This window comes from Pristiophorus japonicus, chromosome 12, assembly GCF_044704955.1.
Source record: "Pristiophorus japonicus isolate sPriJap1 chromosome 12, sPriJap1.hap1, whole genome shotgun sequence".
Taxonomy (NCBI): Eukaryota; Metazoa; Chordata; class Chondrichthyes; family Pristiophoridae; genus Pristiophorus; species Pristiophorus japonicus.
In genome coordinates this window covers 61,053,326-61,074,532 of record NC_091988.1, presented here as the reverse complement: position 1 = coordinate 61,074,532, position 21,207 = coordinate 61,053,326, and the positions used below count along the sequence as shown (strand labels likewise).

The window sequence follows — 21,207 nt, the reverse complement described above, 5'->3', positions numbered from 1 at the left end:
GCAGCCTTCGGCCGCCTGAGGAAAAGTGTGTTTGAAGACCAGGCCCTAAAAACTGCCACCATGCTCATGGTCTACAGAGCTGTAGTAATATCCGTCCTCCTGAATGGCTCAGAGACATGGACCATGTACAGTAGACACCTCAAGTTGCTGGAGAAATACCACCAACGATGTCTCCGCAAGATTCTACAAATCCCCTAGGAGGACAGACGCACCAACATTAGCGTCCTCCACCAGGCCAACATCCCCAGCGTTGAAGCACTGACCACACTTGAGCAGCTCTGCTGGGCAGGCCACATTGTTCGCATGCCAGACACGAGACTCCCAAAGCAAGCGCTCTACTCGGAAATCCTTCATGGCAAACGAGCCAAAGATGGGCAGAGGAAACCTTACAAGGACACCCTCAAAGCCTCCCTGATAAAGTGTAACATCCCCACTGACACCTGGGAGTCCCTGGCCAAAGACCGCCTTAAGTGGCGGAAGTGCATCTGGGAGGGCGCTGAGCACCTCGAGTCTCATTGCCGAGAGCATGCAGAAATCAAACACAAGCAGCGGAAAGAGAGTGCAGCAAACTTGTCCCATCCACCCCTTCCCTCATCGACTGTCTGTCCCACCTGTGACAGAGACTGTGGCTCTCGTATTGAACTGTTCAGCCACCTAAGAACTCATCTTAAGAGTGGAAGCAAGTCTTCCTCGATTCCAAGCGACTGTCTATGATGATGATGATGATGATGATGATGGAGTTGGTGCATTACAAAAATGAACAATGTCTTTCAAAGTCAGCAGCAGCCCTTTAAGAACTGCTATAGTTCTGGATTTGCTTTTCATCCGCACGGAGCCTATTAAATTGAGCAGGCGGGATGGGTGAACTTCACAAAATTCAAGGAGGTCAGTCCTCGCCCTGCCAGCATAAGTATGCCAGTACCACGGGTGGGTGCAAACCCGATTTGGGTGACTTCGTGAAATTGGGCCTGATATATACCTGGCTACCTTGGATCCAGTCTTTATTGTGATTGGAGAGGGTGTTTCCAGCCAGAGAGAGCTGCAGTTACTCTTGTTGTGGTATTCTTCAGAGGTGCTCAGAATGACCATGTGAAGACAACGACGACACAGTCAGATAGAGCAAGGTCACCAATAGGTCATTCCATTCCCTCAACCAAACAATAATCTCCCACTTTTTTTCTCTTTCTGGTGAGATACCCTTTTTTTTTTCTTTTTAGGTCCTTTCTATTTGTCTCCTTTGCTGGGTTTCTTTGCAATACCCTATCCAATGCTGAGCAGCTGTCCTATTCCCTGGATTGTCCCTTAGTCCCGCTCCACACCTGGCCAAAAGGAAGTTCATTAGAGCACGTTGGAGAATCTTCTTCTGCTTTTTCCTCTGTGCTCAAGATTCTGAAGTGGGACTTGAACTCACGACCTTCTGATTCAGAGGCGAGGGGTTACCCACTTGTCTACAGCTGACAGAGCAGCCATTACTGTGTGAGCACCCCCCAGTGGCCAATGTGGCAGTCTGTTTCAGACTGAGCCCTGAAGCTCTCAAGGCTGTTCGGAAACTCCACCCTGCAGTAACAAGGTCCCTTTAAGTGCAAGGTGCTCAATATTATCACCAAACTGACAGTGCATTTGAAGTAGTAGTTCATGTGGTGGTGTGGCAAGAGGCCCGGAATGTCAGATTACAGTGTCCAGGTGATGGACGAGGGCCAAGTCAAGCCTTCAGACCTTCGCTGGGAGGACGCAGAAACACTTCAACATTTAGCCCGCATTTCAATCCATCATCTGCCCTCTGTGTAAAAAAAATGGAAACAATGGCAGGAAAAGCAGTTTTGGTGAGATGTCCCAAATCTGAAAACATTGGCTCTCTTAAAGCATGTCTACCCGTCCTGGACTGGTTTTGATTGCTTGAGACTGTTGGAGAGGAATTTTCCAGAGTATTTTTCCCTTATTGACCCGAGGTTTTTGCCTCTCCCAGGAGGCTATATGGCTGCCGGGAGTGTGTGTGTGGTGGGGGTGGGCTGGTGGTGGGGTGGGGTGGGAAGAGAGCTGTTTAGATATGATGGTCTGGCCATCATGAGGAGTGGGGCAAGACTTGTTGCACCAGCTGGTCTTATCCTGCCTGTCAATTTTTTTATGTTCGAAACGGTTTACAAACTGTGTAAATGCACAGAGGGCGAAGCGCTGCCACAGGATACAAGGAGTAGTTTTGTAGTGTTTCATTTTAGCATCTCGCCATCGGGGAAACCTCCGCTGCCTTTTGCAGCAGGGACACTGTAAAATGGCCACTGACATTACTGTGGATCGTGAAGCTGCTCGTGAACAATGACCAACTTGCACTTGCAATACAATCATTGCTCGGTCATTAGGGTTGCTAACTCTGGTTGCAAAGTGAGACAGCACTGACCTTACAGTAGCATCGCAAGTCCCAGGCCTGGTACGCCAATAAGATGGTCGAGAGAGGGCAAGAGTTGCCTTGACATTTCAAACACCGGTCGGACTAGAGAATCTCCAGGAACATACAAAACTGATGTGAAGCCGAAACATGGTGAATTCCATTCACCGACCAATATTCATTTTGAGAATTCCAGATGATTTTACTCCTGGGTTTCCTCGCAGCGGTGATCAATCTTTCATTCCTGGAGACTCCAGGACAATCCGGGATGTTGACATCCCAATTGGTCACGGCTGCCAAACTCTCTGAACTGGGTCACGTCACAAGAACGTGCCAAGGAGCCACTCTACCTTTCCCCATACCTCATTCCCTCCTTAACCCCTTGTGGGAGCTTGCAGTACGCATTGAAGTCAATGGGAATCAGTGGGAAAACTCTCCACTGGCTGGAGATATACCTAGCACAAAGGAAGATGGTTGTGGTTATTGGAGGTTAATCATCTCAGCCCAGGACATCGCTGCAGGAGTTCCTCAGGGCAGTGTCCTAGGCCCAACCATCTTCAGCTGCTTCATCAATGACTTTTCCTCCATCATAAGGTCAGAAGTTGAGATGTTCGCTGATGACTGCACAGTGTTCAGTTCCATTTGCAACTCCTCAGAAAAGGAAGCAGTCCATGTCCGCATGCAGCAAGATCTGGGTGACATTCAGGCTTGGGCTGATAGGTGGCAAGTAACATTCGCGCCACACAAGTGCCAGGCAATGACCATCTCCAACAAGTGAGCATCTAATCACCTCCCTTTGACATTCAACAGCATTACCATCGCCTGAATCCCCCACCATCAACATCCTGGGGGCTATCATTGACCAAAAACTTAAATGGACCAGTTACATATGTAACAGTGGCAATGTTTGATTGGCACCCCATCCACCACCTTCAACATTCACTCCCTCTACCACCAGTGCACCGTGGCTGCAGTGTGTACCATCACAAGATGCACTGCAGCAACTCACCAAGGCTTCTTCGGCAGCACCTCCCAAACCTGCGACCTCTACCACCTAGAAGGACAAGGGCAGCAGGCGCATGGGAACACCACCACCTCCAAGTTCCCCTTCAAGTTACACATCGTCCTGACTTGGAAATATATCGTTGTTCCTTCATCGTCGCTGGGTCAAAATCCTGGAACTCCCTCCCTAACAGCACTGTGGGAGTACCTTCACCACACGAACTGCAGCGATTCAAGAAGGTGACTCACCACCACCTTCTCAAGGGCAATCAGGGAAGGGCAATAAATGCCGGCCTTACCAGCGATGCCCACATCCCAGGAACAAATTTTAAAACAATTGGCTGCCGTGTTTTCGACATTACAACAGTGACCACACTTCAAAAGTAATTAATTGGCTGTAAAGTGCTTTGGGGACGCCCTGAGCTCATGAAAGGCGCTACATAAATGCAAGTCTTTCTTTTCTTGCCGACACCATATTGCGGGGTGCGTTCTGGATTTTGTGCATCATGTGAATGCAATTTTTGAGGAGGGGTCGACACTCTGACTCAGTGGACCAGGCGGGCGAAGAGGCGGGATTTTGAAAACCTGTATACAGCTGGGTGCCGGTGAAAAGGTTACATCCACAAGATCAGATAAACAAAGGCAAAACATAAGCAAAGGAGTCAAGATGGAGAGAAATAAAACACACGCAAATCAAAAGTACAGAATTAGGGTTGTTTGACAGTTAGTGTTTATTGAAGTTCCGCCTACTTAACTTACTGTCAAGAGACGAGATCAACAATCTCTTCCATAAACTGGTAGGTTGAAATTATTACCTTTTTAAGTCAATTTCTTAGTTCAAACTCAAAGGGAAAAAAACCCCGTTGGCCTCAGCAGACGAGGTCCTGGGCAGACTCAAGGAGATGCCATAAATGGGCACGAATCCCAACCCAGGGAACTTTATTGCAGTAAGAATAGCAAAGGAAAGCAAAACAAGTTTGACTTGTATTTACTTTAGCCAGTCCCTACTTGGAGACCGAGACACATCTGACAGTTCCAGATGGGGAGGTTACCTCTGCTCCCTTCTGCACTCCCCCCACCCCCCCCCCCCACTCCCTCCTACGCCTCTCTAATCAACCCCCACCTCCCCAATCACCCACCTCATCTCCCCACTCCCTCCTCCCCACCTCCCTAATCAACTCCCTCCTCCTCTCACTGCACTCCCCACGCCCCCACCCCTCCCCCTCTTCACCGCACTCTCGCCCTCCCCACTCCCCACCCCTCCCCCCAATCTCCACTTCCCACTCACCCCTCCCCCTACTGCCCCCTCCTCCTCCTCTCCCTACTCCCCATTGCCCTGCTCTTCCACTCTCCCACAACCCTTACTCCGCTCCCCCTCTCCACGCCCCTTTGCTCCACTTCCGACCTCCTCCCTTCACTGTCCCACCACCCCCCCACCCCCTCTCCACACTCCTCTCCCCCCCCCACCTCTTTCCACACTCCTCTCCCCCCCACCCCTCCTCTCTCCACACTCCTCTCCCCCCCCTCTCCATACTCCTCTCCCCCCACCCCTCTCCACACTCCTCTCCCCCCCCACCCCCCTCTCTCCACACTCCTCTCCCCCACCCCCCACCCCCACAATCCCACCCCCTCTACTCCCCCTCTCCCAGTTGCTGATCTCCAGGCTTCACATCTGCCAAGAAATAAAAGCCTGCCCTTTCTGTTGCAGTTGAGCCGAAGCAAGGGAACGGAAAGGCTCCACATGGAACTGTAACCCGAGAACATTTTGCAATGTGCACTGAAAACAGTCTTTATTTCATTAATTCTGGCTCATTGTGGAGACATAAATCAAATTCAGTGCAATCCTAACCATGACCAGTTTCATTAGGTGTTATCTCCTTGGGTTTAGCCAACTCCTCTTCCACAAAAAAACAGACCCAGATAAACTTGGGAACAAATGGTAAAAAAAATACTTACTCTAAGTACTTGTTGACGTTCTCTGCCGGCTGCTTAAACAATCCTTCAAACTCATCCCGGGCCCACTGCAAACAAACACATTCAATACTTCAATGTCCAATCACTGTAAAAATACAAGAGCCACCCCTGGTAGCTCAGTGGGTGAACATAAGAATTAGGAGCAGGAATAGGCCATTCGGCCCCTCAAGCCTCATCCGCCATTCAACAAGATCACGGTTGATCTTCGACCTCAACTCCACTTTCCCGCCCAATCCCCATATGCCTTAATTTCTCTAGAGTCCAAAAATCTATCGATCTCAGCCTTCAATATACTCAACGATTCAGCATCCACAGCCCTTTGGGTTCAAGTTCCATGCCAGAGACTTGAGCACAAAAATCTAGGCTGACACTCCAGTGCCATACTGAGGGAGAGCTGCAGTGTTGGAGGTACCGTCTTTTAGATGAGACATTAAGCTGAGGACCCGTCTGCTCTCTCAGGTGGATGTAAAAGATCCCACGGCACTGTTTCGAAGAAGAACAGGGGAGTTATCCCCGGTGTCCTGGCCACTATTTATCACTTAATCAACATCACTAAAAACAGATTATTTGATCATTATCACATTGCTGTTGTGGGAGTTTGCTGTGCACAAATTGGCTGCCGCGTTTCCTACATTACAGCAGTGACTACACTCTTAAAAAATATATATATTTCATTGGCTGTAAAGCGCTTTGGGACACCCTGAGCTTGTGAAAGGCGCTATAAAAATGCAAGTCTTTCTTTCCAGAGAATTCCAAAGATTCACAGCCCTCTGAGTGAAGAAATTCCTCCTCATCTCAGTTTTAAATAGTCTCCTATCCCGAGACAGTGCTCCCCAGTTCTAGACTCTCCAGCCTGGGGAAACAGCCTCTCAGCATCTACCTTGTCAATCCCCCTCAGAATGACCTGGTGCATCACTGACCCATAACCGAGCGGATGGTCCGATAATTCGATTCCCAGTCTCAGTTGGGGCGCTATAATTGGCCGCAGTGTCATGGAATAGGAAGGGGTGGGGGCGGAATATCTTGTTCCTGATTTATATCCCTGGCACTTATTGAAATGTTTGGGCTCAGCTGTGATGCCCTGTCAAGTCAAACGCTGACTCTCACCGACTGGGCCGACACGTTTTCTTTTATTTTTATTCATACGCGGGATGTGGGCGTCGCTAGCAAGGCCAGCATTTATTGCCCATTCCTAACTGCCCGCAAGAATGTGGTGGTGAGCCACCTTCTTGGCACAGTACTTTCCGAATAGAGTTGGTGTTATTGTTTATTGACGCACTAACTGTGGCACAATCTAATCAGACCATATTTATATTCGTGGGTCCAAGAGAAAATTTTGATTTCAATTTTTTTCAAAAAGATCTTTTAATCATGTACATAGGAAGTGTACCCAGTGTTAAAGGGGCATCAGATTCATGGATCAGTATTTGGGAAACACATGACTGATGATGGTGGTCATGCTGTTGCCTAGCACCACGTGTAGGGATGGGCTGGGGATTAACCCCACACCACTGGGTTCAGTCTCCGTCCTGAGCCATGCCATGCCGTGTGAGGAGTCAGTGTGCGAAGGCTGCAGTGTGTCCCAGCGAGGGCAGGGGGAATAGAAAATTGGGAGGAAGACCTTGAGGCCTGGGTGGTCCCTTTCACTTCCCACTGCTCGCACGCTCGGTTGCAAAGTGTAAATCCAGGCAAAGCAAAATGGGGCAACAGAAATAATTGGGAAATGAAAAAAAGAACATTTTATGGATACGAAAGGAAATCAAAATCACTGCTATGTTGTATGTTCACCATATCAGTGCAACAAAGATGTTGCACGGGTCTGCTCTATATCCACTGAGAAAGAAAGAGGAAAATGAAAGAATGAATGAGAGAAAAAAGAAAGACAGAAGGAAAGGAGAGAAGAGAAACAAAGAGAGAGAAAGAAAGACTTGCATTTGTGTGTTATTTCACACCCTCAGGATGCCCAAAGTGCTCTACAGCCAATGAAGTACTTTTTGGAGTGTAGTCACTGTTGTAATGTAGGAAACACAGCAGCCAATTTGCGCACAGAAGCTCTCACAAATAGCAATGTCCAGATTACCTGTTTTTACTAATGTTGGTTGAGGGATAAATATTGGCCAAGACACCGTGGATAACTCCCCTGCTCGTCTTCGAAATAGTGCCATGGGATCTTTTACGTCCACCTGAGAGAGCAGACAGGGTCTCGGTTTACTGTCTCATCCGAAAGACGGCACCTCCGACACTTCCTGAGTACTGCACTGAAGAGCCAGCCTAATTAATGGGGCAGTAATATAAAAGCGAGAACAATATTCCAATGCCCCTGCTCAGTCATCCTGCTGCAAAGGAAACAAAGCAATAGGGGCCGGGTATAAATTCCATTCGAAAACCATCCTATTTAGAGGATGTTAGTTCCCATTTGTTTAAGTTAGACTGATCTGGGCCCTGGATATTTGACACACGCCAAGCACGACACGTAAACACAGACTTCCCATCAACAGCCAAGAGGCAATCTTGACAGAGGCAGCATACATCAGGGAGTACTTTCAAATAATATACATTTCACATTGAACCTTATCCTGCACTGTTCCTTTAAAGTTTACAAAGCACAACAGCTTTAAGAATAGTTTCCTCCAGAGGCCAATTAACCCCTTAGATCCTAGTTATGAGGTTGAATATGCAGTCGCATGAGAGCTCTCAGATAAAAGCAATCGGTTAGGCGATGGGCCATTTACTTGGTAGCAAGGTCTTTATTACTTTCAAGTATTACTATCTTGAAGCTTGCTCTTCCCCTCAATGTGCTTCTCTACTGAAGACATTTTTCTCCTCTCTCTCTCTAGCCATCTTAAGAAACGTCTTTTGGATGAGATGTTAGATCGCAGCCCCATCTATTCTCTCAAGTGGACGTAAAAGATCCCATGGCACTATTTCGAAGAAGAGCAGGGGAGTTATCCCTGGTGTCCTGGCCAATATTTATCCTTCAATCAACATAATAAAAACAGATTGCCTGGTCATTATCACATTGCTGTTTGTGGGAGCTTGCTGTACGCAAATTGGCTGCCACGTTCCCTACATTACAACAGTGACTACATTTCAAAAAGTACTTAATTGGCTGTAAAGCTCTTTGAGACGTCTGGTGGTCATGAAAGGCGCTATATAAATGCATGTCTTTCTTCTTTCTCTTTCTTTTGCACCACACTTCACTGCCCCAAGTTGCAGAATCTGCTCCCAGGCTTCTGACAACCGTGCCCTAAAACCAAGCACGAGGAGGAGCGGGGGGTTTAGGGGACTTGGCATGAGTGTTGTTTAATTTTGGAATGAATTCTGCTTTCAGTCCAGCCTCTTTATTTCAAAGGGTGGTCGTTTTTAGCTTTTGCTCAACTTTATTCAACAAAATAGTCCCAATATTCGGTCTCAAATTTCAGTTCCAATGTTGGGGATAAATGTAATCAAAAATGTAACTTTGCCTTGAGTAGTTTTGCTCTTTTGAAGAACTTTTTCAAAATTTATAATATCAACAAAACAAAAGTTAGAATTGTTCATTTGTCATATGAGACAAGAAATATTCAGATAATATTAAACTGGATTGGGCAGTGAGTTCCAAATCCCCACCACCCTCTGGGTGAAAGGATTGGAAAGGAAAATTTTTCACCCAGAGGGTGGTGGGGGTCTGGAACTCACTGCCTGAGAGAGTGGTAGAAGCAGAGATCCTCACCACATTTAAAAAGTATTTGGATGTGCACTTGAAGCGCCGTAACCTACAAGGCTATGGGCCAAGAGCTGGAAAGTAGGATTAGGCTAGATAGCTCTTTGTGGGCTGGCACGGACACGATGGGCCGTATGCCCTCCTTCTTTGCTGTAAATTTCTATGATTCTGTGGAATGACAGAAGAGTCAGTCACAAATGCTTAAATTAGGTTATGGAGCAGATGTTTTAACTGTTGCTTAAGTTGCGGACTGCTACTGGGGATTGATTTGATCTCAGAAATCAGTTGAGTTTTGGTCTTTTCCCTTTATTTTGAATTTTAGTCTTCACAGGAAAATGTCCCACTTTTAATTTTCATGGAAGAATATACAGTTACATTCAATGTCGACATTCATCCTTATTTTCGGCTCTTGAAAACTTTGCTGCTTGCCATCCGATACGCAAACTTCAATGACAAACCTCCCAGGCATCTACTACAGTTCCACTTCCTGTCTGCACAGGAGTTCAATCATCACATTAATCTACCTTCCCACCAACCCACGATCTGACCATGTATTAGGGACAAAGCCTTTAGCTTCGCCACATGGGAAGGTTTCTACAGTTCAGAGGTAGTGGACACTCAGACCCTCATGGACACAGTGGTGTTCTGCTTCCAAGGACAGCTGCTTCTTAACCCCACTCAAGTGTTTGGAAAGAATCTTGGAATCATCTGTTTTGGTTCACATTGGGTTTTCAGCTCAGTTTGATACCCATCCAGACAATATGCGACTTGCATATTATGTGCTCAAAATCTACATATTTGTAAAACAGGATACGTATGTCAGCTGTGGCTCAGTGGGTAGCACTCTCACCTCGAGTCAGAAGGTTGTGGATCCAAATCCCACTATAGTGAAGTGACCACAAAATAAAGCCCCACACACCAGTGCAATGCTGAGGGAGCGCTGCACGGAGGTGCCGTCTTTCGAATGAGACGTTAAACCGAGGCCCCATATGCCTTCTCAGCTGGACGTAAAAGATCCCACGGCACTATTTCGAAGAAGAGCAGGGGAGTTCTCCCTGGTGTTCTGGTCAATATTTATCCCTCAACAAACATCACTAAAACAATTTATCTGGTCTCATTACTATTTGTGGGACCTTGCTGTGCACAAATTGGCTACCGTGTTTCCTGCATGACCACAGAGACTATATATTTTTTTAATTATTTCATTGGCTATAAAGCACTTTGAAGCATGCTGAAGTCATGAAAGGCGCTATATAAATGAAAGGTCATTCGTTATTAACTTCTCAACACAAAAACCTCGTGTCTAACGGGAGTAACTTCATCATACGGTCATAAAACATCTGCAGATGTGAACAGCTGCTGGTGATTTAACCGTACAATTGCGTCAATGGGTTGGTGCCTCCATTAAAGTAGCAGAGAGAGGTAGTTTGATGCAGATCTGCGGAGAAGCTCAGTGCCCTCAAAACCACCCGAAGTGGAAACATAAGAACATAAGAATTAGGAACAGGCCATTCGGCCCCTCGAGCTGATCTTTGACCTCAACTCCACTTTCCCGCCCAGTCATCATGACCCTTGATTCGCTTAGAGACCAAACATCTATCGATCTCAGCCTTGAATATACAAACGACAAACTCCGACCTCATCTCAAATGAGGAGACAGTCAAAGATTAAATACCACCTCAATATTGTTAATTAAAAAATTGTAGGCGTGTTTAAAGGTATCAATACACCATCACGTTCTGGATAATAAAGTAAGCCACTCAAGCTTAGCTTGCAGTTTTGTAACACACGCTCAGCATGGTTATTCTCTGAACAGATCGTAAAATCTAAATACACCGCAGGACAGCCATGAGAATTTACTTGAAAAGAATTGGGTAATTATGCTTGTTTCTCCAGCCAATGCTTGTCCCTCCGACCTGAAGTCATCGACTCTTTGGTGGGAAAGGGCATCAGTCTCACTCCTGTACCTGGCCCATGCACACTGCCGAGTCTAAGCAGCGGATATTGGCACGCTGCTCAACCAGGGATATACCAAGCTGAGCCTGATGGCTGCCCACGTCCAACGCCAGCTGGGGTGGTTGTGTAGTGATGAGGAACAAGGATTTCCCCCATCCTACGACCATCTCTTACACAGAACGCCCGTTCCACCCTGTCCAACACAGCTGCCAATTGCAGCAACATCGCTGATAACCTCTAGCTGCCCTGCCTAGTTTGAAAATGGGAAGGTTTATAAAAAAAAAGAAATCCAAACTTCAATGCGATGGCATCCGCTATGTGCTGCTCAAATGTTCACAGACATTTTACTTAATTTTATAAACACTCGTGCAAGACTCTAAGTAGATGATAAAGTCGCCTTCCGTTCCAGCTTCACCTATCGAGACCCCTTTAAATCATGGAACTTCATTGTATATTAAACACTAAAGGTTGATTATACAAAACTGCTCACAGGCCAGTATCTGTGTACTGGGCAAAATGGACCGGCAAGTGGGGGGGGAGGCGGGGTGGGAGGTTATACACTTCCAGCTCTTGTATTGTTCTCTGACCAGGGACATGCATGTAAAGAATTCTGCTCATTGAATGCTGTTTAAACCGCAGTGTTGAGAGAGCCAATGCAAGCTTCAGCTCCTTACACTGCAGTGGCTGTGAAGCTCAGGCGAGAGTCTCTGACAGAGCTGCTGTGTCTCCTCTTGTCTTCAATGCGGCCCACAGCCAGTCACGGACCTCCCTGGCTTGTGAACTGTCCGCTGTTTCTGCGTCTGCCAAAAAATTGCTTTGCCCCGTTGCAAAAGTAACTGCAGAATTGGCCCAAAGTCAAACTACAGCTCGCCTGTCGATGAAAGGGTTAACCCACCCCGAGTCTGGAGGGAAAAGCTCAAATAAAGGCAATTAAGTCAAGAAATATCATTCGCAGTCCATTTCTGGCCCGTGGCCTGCGTTTGTTCTCGGGACACCGTGTGTCTGCTGGGCTCTAATGAGCAAATTTAGGAGAGATTAAGTATAACGTCTACCATTAGGAAAGGAGAAAGAGGGGTATGTACTCAATGGCTAACCGACGGAGTAGTGAGAGCTGTGGTGCCATTCCATTTAAAAATCACAATGGGGCAATGTATCTTTCCATTGCAGAATTCTCAGCGGGATAATATGCTTTAAAAGTTTTACAGAGAGAGAGGTGCCAATTTTTCGGGTTGGATTTGAGTGCAGCCGGTGAGGGGGTAGGGGGGGGGGGGAGAGAAGCAGGGGGAGAGACAGGAAATGAAATCAGACAATAATAAATAGCGAGTTGTGCCTGAGAATGAGCACTGAAACCAGCCAAGGTCAAGTCAGATCTTAATGCAACTCAGAGCCAATCCCACCAGAAAAAAGATCGGTTGCTGTTTAAAAGTAGTCAGGAGGAGCAACTTTAATTAGTTGATAGTAGCAGCTGCACTTGTATATAGATTTACTATCGGTGCCTTGTGCAGGGCTGGGGGTGCTCACAAGCAACACGGCCCACTCTCTCGCTGAGCTAATATTCGCCCAAAAAAAAACTGTGAAGATATTGGGCTGGATTTTAGGCTTTGATGTTTTTGGGGCGATAATGGCAGCGGAGCGGGAAAGTTAGCAGCCGGAAATAGTTTGCACCTCAGTAGGTAAGTTTCGGCAGCTGGGTCCTGCGTCGGGGGGCGCAGTGCTAAGGGAGGCGTTGTACACCTCTCGTGGCGCTAGTATGGGAAACTCCTGAGCTAAAGAGCCAGGCCGGGAGCGCTCCGAGAGAGGCCTGGGGTGGGAAGGAAATATAACAAAAAAACCCACAAAAACATTCCCAAAACATTGCCCACATACCACAACACAAATCGCTAAAAAAGATTTAAAGAAAAAACAATCACACTTATCATAGAAGTCCATTACTCACCTCTTCGCCAACGGGACAGTTGGGCTGTCCTGATTTCCCAGGCGGTCATTGTGGGCGCACTTCAGGGTGGAAGGGTCGGGCAGGAGTTCAAACTCGCGCCGATGTCGCAACCAGGGGCGTTGCAAACCGGGCGCAGCTCTTCTGGGCGGTGCTGTTCCGCGCTGCCGCAAAACCGGACCCGTGGATCGCTGCGGGGCGCTGGAGACTGACCGCCCATCCAGAACACCTCGCCGCCATTGCCGCTGCTCCAGGGTGAAAAACGGAGCGCAGAAGACTGGAAAATCCAGCCCATCTTCTTTGCCGTGATAAAATCTCTTTCCAAAGAAATAAAAAGTAACTTATAACCTCACTCAGTCCTGTGAACCTGTACCCCTAAATCCCTCTGCTCTTCCAGAGCACCGAGTCCACTTCCATTCAGAGTAGAACTGCTTCTGGTCTCTTAAACAAAAGTATACCACGTCCACATCACATTGAATTCCATTCGCTTTTTTTAGCCCATTTCCCCATTTCATTAATGCAGATTTCTTTGGTCTTCTAAAGAAAGATTTGCATTTATATAGCGCCTTTCACGACCACTGGGTGACCCAAAGCTCTTTACAGCCAATTAAATACTTTTTGAAGTGTAGTCACCATTGTAATGTGTGACACGCGCCAACCAATTTATGCTCCCACAAACAGCAATGTGGTAATGACCAGAAAACCTGTTTTAGTAATGTTAGGCGAGGGATAAATATTGGCCAGGATACCAGGGATAACTCCGCTGCTCTTCTTTGAAATAGTGCCGTGGGATCTTTTACAACAACCTGAAAGAGCAGATGGGGCTTCGGTTTAAAGTCTCATCTGAAAGACGGCATCTCGGACAGTGCAGCGTTCCCTCAGCACTACATTGGAGTGTCTAGATTTTTTTGTGATGGAGTAGGACTTGAATCCACTATATCATACTATGTTACATACTATGCTATTTTGGGATCAGCTTCAAATTTCAACACAATCCATCAAGGTCTGTAACCAAATCATTGAGATATAAAGTGAACAGAAAGTGGCTCTAGAACTGACCCTGTGTGGGACCACTATCTAATTCCAACTTACTCTCTTAACTCGGTTTTCCCTCTTCTAACCAATTTTTAATTCAGTTTGCTAGCCTCTTGCTAATTCCATACCCCTTAATCTGCTCCAGTAATCTGCCACGTGGAACCTCGTCAAAGGCTTTCCTAAAGTCCACATACATTGCATCCACCTTATTTTCCCCATCGACCGTGCCTTTTGAAATTCGAATCAGCTACTTCTATTTTCTCTTTATCTTGATACATGGTCATTTCAGCCTTAAGTAGAGACTCTAAAATTTTCCCATCACCCAAGTTAAACTAGCTAGCCCATAATTACCTATATTATCTCCTCCTCCCTTAAAAAAAATAGGTACTACATTGGCCAATCTCCAGTCCTCTGGCAGACATTGATACTCAATAGAGACCTGAATTATAATTTTTATGCCCTTGGTCATTTCTTTGTGCATTTTGGAAAGGTCAGACTTGTTATCCATCCCTTGCTGTGCTGAAAAGGTGGTGGGTGCAGCCTGTTGCAGGGCCTGTGGTGATGATGTTCCCACGATAGTGTTAGGTAGGGAATTCCAGAGAATTGCCTGCTCTTCTTCAAACAGTGGCCATGGTATCATTTAAGAGGGCAGACTGGGCCTCAGTTTAATGTCTCATCTGAAAGAGGACACCTCTGACAGTGCAACACTTCCTCAGTACTGCATTGGAGAGCCAGTTTAGATTTTTGACCTCAAATCTCTGGAGTGGGACTTGAACTCACAATCTTCTGACTCAGAGGCGAGGGTGCTACCCACTGAGCTAAGGTTGATGCCTAAAACTGATGACACCTAACTAGATAATAAATGTCTCAGTCTGTGTTGAGTTAGCTGATCTCATCTAGGCAGCTGTTAACGGTGCTAGAACTGGCCTGGATAAGCAAGGGGACAATCAGCCAGTGTTGTGTGCGTGATTAACAAGAGCCTACGTGATCAGGCCTGGCTTTAATACTCTCTGTGCTAAACTAGCCTGTAAACATTTACTCGCGAGACTCGAAGAATGGGAGGCACACTAGAGGATAAGAACATAAGAATTAGGAGCAAGAGTGGGGCTATTCAGCCTCTCGAGCCTGCTCCGCCATTCAATGTGATCATGGCTGATCTTCTACTTCAACTCTACTTTCCTGCACTATCCCCATATACCTTGATTCCCTGAGTAGACAAAAATCTATCGATCTCTGTCTTGAATATACCCTCCACAGCCCTCTGGGGTAGAAAATTCCAAAGATTCTCCAACTGAGTGAAAACGTTTTTCCTCATCTCAGATCTAAAGGGCCAACCCCTTATTCAGAGACTGTGACCCCCAGTGCCAGACTCCCCAGCCAGGGGAAACATCCTCCCTGCATCTACCCTATAAGCCCTGTAAGAAATTTTATGCATCAATGATGACCGATGCCAGTCGAACGAGACGGGTTGGGGCCTTTATCGGTGGCCTTTGTTGTCCCGAGGCTGAGAATAACCAGTCTTGCGCTTGGCATGGCTGAAGTGCCATGTGTGTAGGATGGTGTTGTTCCCTTGCTGCGATGGATCGGAGAGTAAACAGCCCGTCTGCGTCCTGGCAGCCGAGCTCAGTTTTGTTTTTGTTCTTGATGTATTTTATTTTCTCTAAATGGGAAACAGACTGCACTGACTTGAGGTGCAAGCCAAGAATCCGTGCAGGAATGGTATGCGTTTCCTTCTCCAGGAACAATGATTGACTCCATATATGTTCGGGACTCGTGAGAAATTTCTGAAGCTGTATAAATTACTGTAACAGATCCCTCATCATGAGCGCATGATGGATAAAAAGAATACCGGAGAGACGTAATTAGTTTGATCCAAAATGTCTGACTTGGGACAAATCTATGACTGAGTTCTGAATTATGTTTGGATTCTAGGCTCCTCACCCCCATGACAAGGGAACTTACCATATGAGCCAAAACAAGGCGTAAGGAAACTTGTCAAATCTGGAAATGTGAGATAAAGAACTTATATTGCAGGGTAGATAGAGAGAAACAATTTCCTGTGGTGGGGGGAACAACTTTAACATTAGAGCTAGGCCACTCAGGGGCGATGTCAGAAAACACTTTGTGACACAAAGGGTGGTGGAAATCTGGAACACTCTCGCCCGAAAAAGCTGCTGAGGCTGGGGGAGTCAATTGAAAATATCTGAGATTGATATGTTCTTAATACCCTTGCCTAACAAAGAAGAATTAGGAGCAGGAGTTGGCCATTCGGCCCCTCGAGCCTGCTCCGCCATTCAATGAGATCATGGCTGATCTTCTACCTCAACTCCACTTTCCTGCACTATCTCCATATCCCTTGATTCCATTAATATCCAAAAATCTATTGATCTCTGTCTTGAATATACTCAACGACTGAGCCTCCACAGCCCTCTGGGGTAGAGAATTCTAAAGATTCACCACCCTCCAAGTGAAGAAATTTCTCCTCATCTCAGTCCTAAAATGGCCGACCCTTTATTCTGAGACTGTGACCTCTGGTTCTAGACTCCGCAGCCAGAGAAAATATCCTTCCTGCATCTACCCTGTCAAGCCCTGTAAGAATTTTGTATGTTTCGATGAGATCACCTCTCATTCCTCTAAATTCTAGAGAATATAGGCCTAGTCTACTCAATCTCTCCTCATAGGATAGTCTCCCCATCCCAGGAATCAGTCTGCTGTACCCTCTATGGCCAAGTATATCCTTCCTTAGGTAAGGAGACCAAAACTGTACACAAAACTCCAGGTGCAGTCTCACCAGGGCCCTGGGTTACAGTACCAAGGCGATTAAGCTGGAGTTGAGGTACAGATCAGCCATGATCTAACTGAATGGTGGAACAGGCTCGAGGGGCTGCCTGGCCTACTCCTGTTCCTGTCACATCTCTCACAAAAGGACCCAAAGCACTTCATATTGATTGAATTATTGTGCGGTTAACTGTAATGCGGTTAAAGACAATGGTAATTTTGTGAAAAACAAGGTCCCACAAACAACAACTAGATGAATGATAAGTTCATCTGCTTTGCTGGTTGAGGGAATAATGTTGGGCCAGGACACCAGGAGGACTCCCTGTACTTCTTCAATTGGTGCAGGGGAGATTATTAACATCCATCTGAATATGAGCAGATGGGACCCTCGATTTAAGACCGCCGATAATCTAGTGCTCCACTGAAGTTCCTATCGAGACTATGCGGTTAATTCATGAAGTAGGGCTTAAATTCGTAACCTCCGCATCAGGGGCAAGTGCGCCACCAACTGAGCCAAGTTGACACTTAAACAATAGGAACAGAAAGTGCTGGAAAATACATGGCAGATCACTTAATAACTGAAGGAGAAAGGTTAACATCTCAGGTGTGTAGCCTGAACAGGTTCTGATAATGGGTTCGCCTTAATCCAGGTTCTCTCTTTCAGGCACTGACTAACGTATTGTGGATTGTTACTATTTTCTTTTAAAAAAGGTACTCAGCAAACCTCTGTAATAGCTTATTTAGAGGATAAACTCACTGGGGGTGAATTTCTGCAGAGCTTCTGAGGTTCCAGCAACTCTTCCGCCAAAGTAGGGAGAACCCTGGCAGAAATTCACCCCTCCCTCCCCCCCCCCCTCACCATTTTATTTATCCCTGACCCCCAAAGCATTTAGTTCAAGACCCATGCCCTTTGTTTACAAACTCCTCCATGCCCTCAACTCTCCCTACCTCTGTAACTTCTTCCAGCCTAATGTGCCCGTACCTAACTCAACTCTTCTGATTCTGGCCTCCTGTGCAGCCCCCTCCACCCTTTCCCTCACACTTTCCACTATGCCTTCAGAGAAAGATCCTACAGCCATCTAATCCCAATGCTCTGGAACGCTCGACTTGCTCTCTTCTCTTTTCCCCCTTTCAAAAACCCAGCTTTTCCATCATGCCTTTGGTTACCTTGCTTACTGTTCTTCTTTGTTAAGCACCTCGGGATATTGCCTACATTAAAATGTGCTATATAAATGCAAGGAGTTTTCATTGAAACATCTCAAAGTGCTTCACACAATTAATAACACTGACTATTTTGTAGGCAATCTGTGCCAACAATGTCCCGCAGGCCGCAATGACCAATCTGGGTTTGCTATGGTGTTGTTCGAGGAAGGAATGTTGACCAGGATACTAGAATTCCCAGCTCTTCTCCATAACGTGCCATGGATCCTACAAGTCCCCAGAACAAGATGATCTTGGTTAGAGTAGCCTGGAGGAAATTCCATTTGGAGGCGGAGGGAGAAAGGAGTTGAGAAGCTTGGGCTGGAAATTCTGTATCGCCCGCTTTGAGGCGGTGATGGTGCCGGGACGCTACCTTTAGCGGCGGGTGATGTCTACCACCTCAAAGTGCGACATTCAGTTGTATCACCCCAAGAGGAGAGTGAAGTGCTAAGAGAAGCGTTGCACACTCCTCTTACGGTGCTAACAGAGCGATAGTGCAGGAGGCCTACTCAGAAGATGAATAAAAGCTCCTTGTGAAAATTTCAATAAACATCATCCATACTTCCCCACTACTGATACAAATAAATAAAAGTTGAAAACCTGAAATTTCGGCACTTACTCTTGCACTCCGGACGATATGCCCTGCCGGTCTCAGCGCCAGGCATTACCGCTGGCGAAAAAGAGTAAATTTTGCAAACGCGGGGCTATGGGGGCATTGTACACTCGGTGGCATAACCCAGTGGGTCGTGCTCGTGAGTGCAGCACAAACTGTCAGCACCACTGCTAAACCTTCACCGAAGTTCGCGGCAGGAGTCGACAAGGTGGTACTCTGGCGGGAGGTGTTTAGCAGCCCCTTAGTGCCCCTCTCTGGCGCTAATGGTGGCACTAAACAACCAAATTTCTAGCCCAAACACTTTAATTGGGCTAATTTTAAACCACGTCAACCCTGACAGCACTAAAAGGATAATGTCTTTGGGATTCTCTACCCCAGAGGGTTGTGGATGCTCAGTCTTTGAGTATATTCAAGGCTGAGATAGATAGATTTTTGTCACTAATAGAATCAAGGGATATGGGGATAGTGCGGGAAAGTGGAGCTGAGGTAGAAGATCAGCCGTGATCTCAGTGAATAGCGGAGCAGGGTCATAAGAAATAGGAGCGGGAGTAGGCCATACGGCCCCTCGAGCCTGCTCCGCCATTCAATAAGGTCATGGCTGATCTGATCTTGGCCTTAACTTCACTTCCCCGCCCGCTCCTCATAACTCCATCATCATTCAAAAATCTGTCTATGTTCACCTTAAACACATTCAATGAACCAGCCTCCACAGCTCTCTGGCAGAGAATTCCAAAGATTCACTACCCACTGAGAGAAGAAATTCCTCCGAGAGATATATGGTCTACTCCTGCTCCTATTTCTTATGTTCTCATAACCTCAAATTCCAGGGAGGAGCAGGGGACCGCTGATAATCAACCCAAGTGGCACAGGGCTGCAGACGGGCACTGAGAATAAACCCTTTGGGCTTGTTGTTTCTTCTTCTCACGGGTTTCTCGTCAGAACGAACGTGGGAACTTTGCAATTGGTGTGGGTGTGGGTGTGGGTGTGGGGCGAGAGTAGATTGACCAGTAGAAAAAAATCTTTGCCGAGGAGTAAACATAAACAAAGCCACATTCTGTGCGAGCGACTTTTCTAAAAAGGAGTCCATTTGCTTCTTTCAGGAAACGCAACTTCCGGCCCTCCCCAAGACGTGTTTAAGCCAGGTCAGTGCGTAGGCAGCATTGCTGGCAAAAGGGTTAACATTCCAGTCCACGCTAGCCGCAGTCGATGGTAAAAAAAAAATATGTTGAACAGCGAGTCATGTTATTCATTCCAATAAGAGTGCATCTTGCAAGCCATTCTTGAACACCGCATTCCTCCATCACCATCTGCTGAGCTTGGTCTCTGCACAGAATGAACCGATCACAGCTTCTAAAAATATCAGCTTTCACACGACACAGAAACATTCACATTTTGTCGCCCAGGCTCGCAAAACATGTTTTTTCTTCAAATTGCAAAAACGTGCTGCTGTGGCAAGGGCCAGATACGAGCTCTCAGAGGGGCGCGATATCATCATTCCACTGGCCCCTTCCCCCACCACGACTATGACCAGTCAGGCAGGCTGATTTCACATGGAAATCGAGCCGAACCTACAGAGTTTATTTTTGCTCCGGACACGCTCCCACAAACAGCAATGTGATAATGACCAGATAATCTGTTTTTTTTTGTTATGTTGATTGAGGGATAAATATTGGCCAGGATATCGTGGATAACTCCTCTGCTCTTCTTTGAAAAAGTGCCTTGGGATCATTTACGTCCACCCGAGAGAGCAGACGGGGCCTCGGTTTAACTTCTCATCCGAAAGGCGGTACCTCCAACAGTGCAGCACTCCCTCAGCACTGCATTGGAGTGTCAGCCTAGATTTTTTTTGTGCTCAAGTTCCTGGGGAGGGATTTGAACCCACAACCTTCTTGTTATATATGCAGATTATAGATATACTCTCTGTGTAATCACTGTATAGTTGCATAAGATGGAGACTTGTTACTTGATGTACTATCAATAAGGTTTACACTGTGTATATACTATGCCGGCAACACTAGAGGGTGCAACTGGTGGAGACCGGGGATTCCTGCCCCTGTGGCAGAGGCTGTCCACCAGAGGGCACTGCGGTGGGAGACCTGAGGGTCACCTGCATAGGTGTGCAGGGCCCAGTATAAAAGGCTGCCCACCATGCTTGTGCCTCACTCTCGAGTTACGAATAGAGGACCAAGGTCACGACAGTTTGAGTACAACACATTGCCTCGTGGAGTCATTAATTAGTGCATTACAGACATAACACTTCTGACTCAGAGACATGGGTGCTACCCACTGAGCCACAGCTGATACATCAGGGATGCACTCGGGCAGATATGAGGGTTTCATTTGGCTCTGGTGGAACCTTGCTCAGTACGTTTGATTAAAATTCCTTTTGAGCACTACATTAGTAGCTGGCTTGTTTAGAATAAATGAGTATATCACAGCATTAAAATGGCGCGCAGAGCAACTTAATGCAAACACGCAAATTGGCTGCCGCGTTTCCTACATTACAGCAGTGACTACACTCCAAAAGTACTTCATTGGCTGTAAAGCGCTTTGAGACATCCAGTGGTTGTGAAAGGCGCTATATAAATCCAAGTCTTTCTTTCTTTTCTGATCAATAGGGCTATAAGCTT

The 21,207-nt window shown here is 46.6% G+C and overlaps 1 protein-coding gene across 2 annotated transcripts in view; it reads right to left on the bottom strand.

The window, feature by feature from the left end:
* Positions 1 to 21,207, bottom strand: part of LOC139277286 (ubiquitin-like modifier-activating enzyme 1) — a 355,737-nt gene that overhangs the window by 222,729 nt on the left and 111,801 nt on the right. For both annotated transcript variants that reach the window (XM_070895554.1, XM_070895555.1), the window contains exon 16: positions 5,342 to 5,406. In XM_070895554.1, coding sequence (XP_070751655.1) covers positions 5,342 to 5,406 — 65 coding nt within the window. The remainder of the gene's footprint in view (positions 1 to 5,341; positions 5,407 to 21,207) is intronic.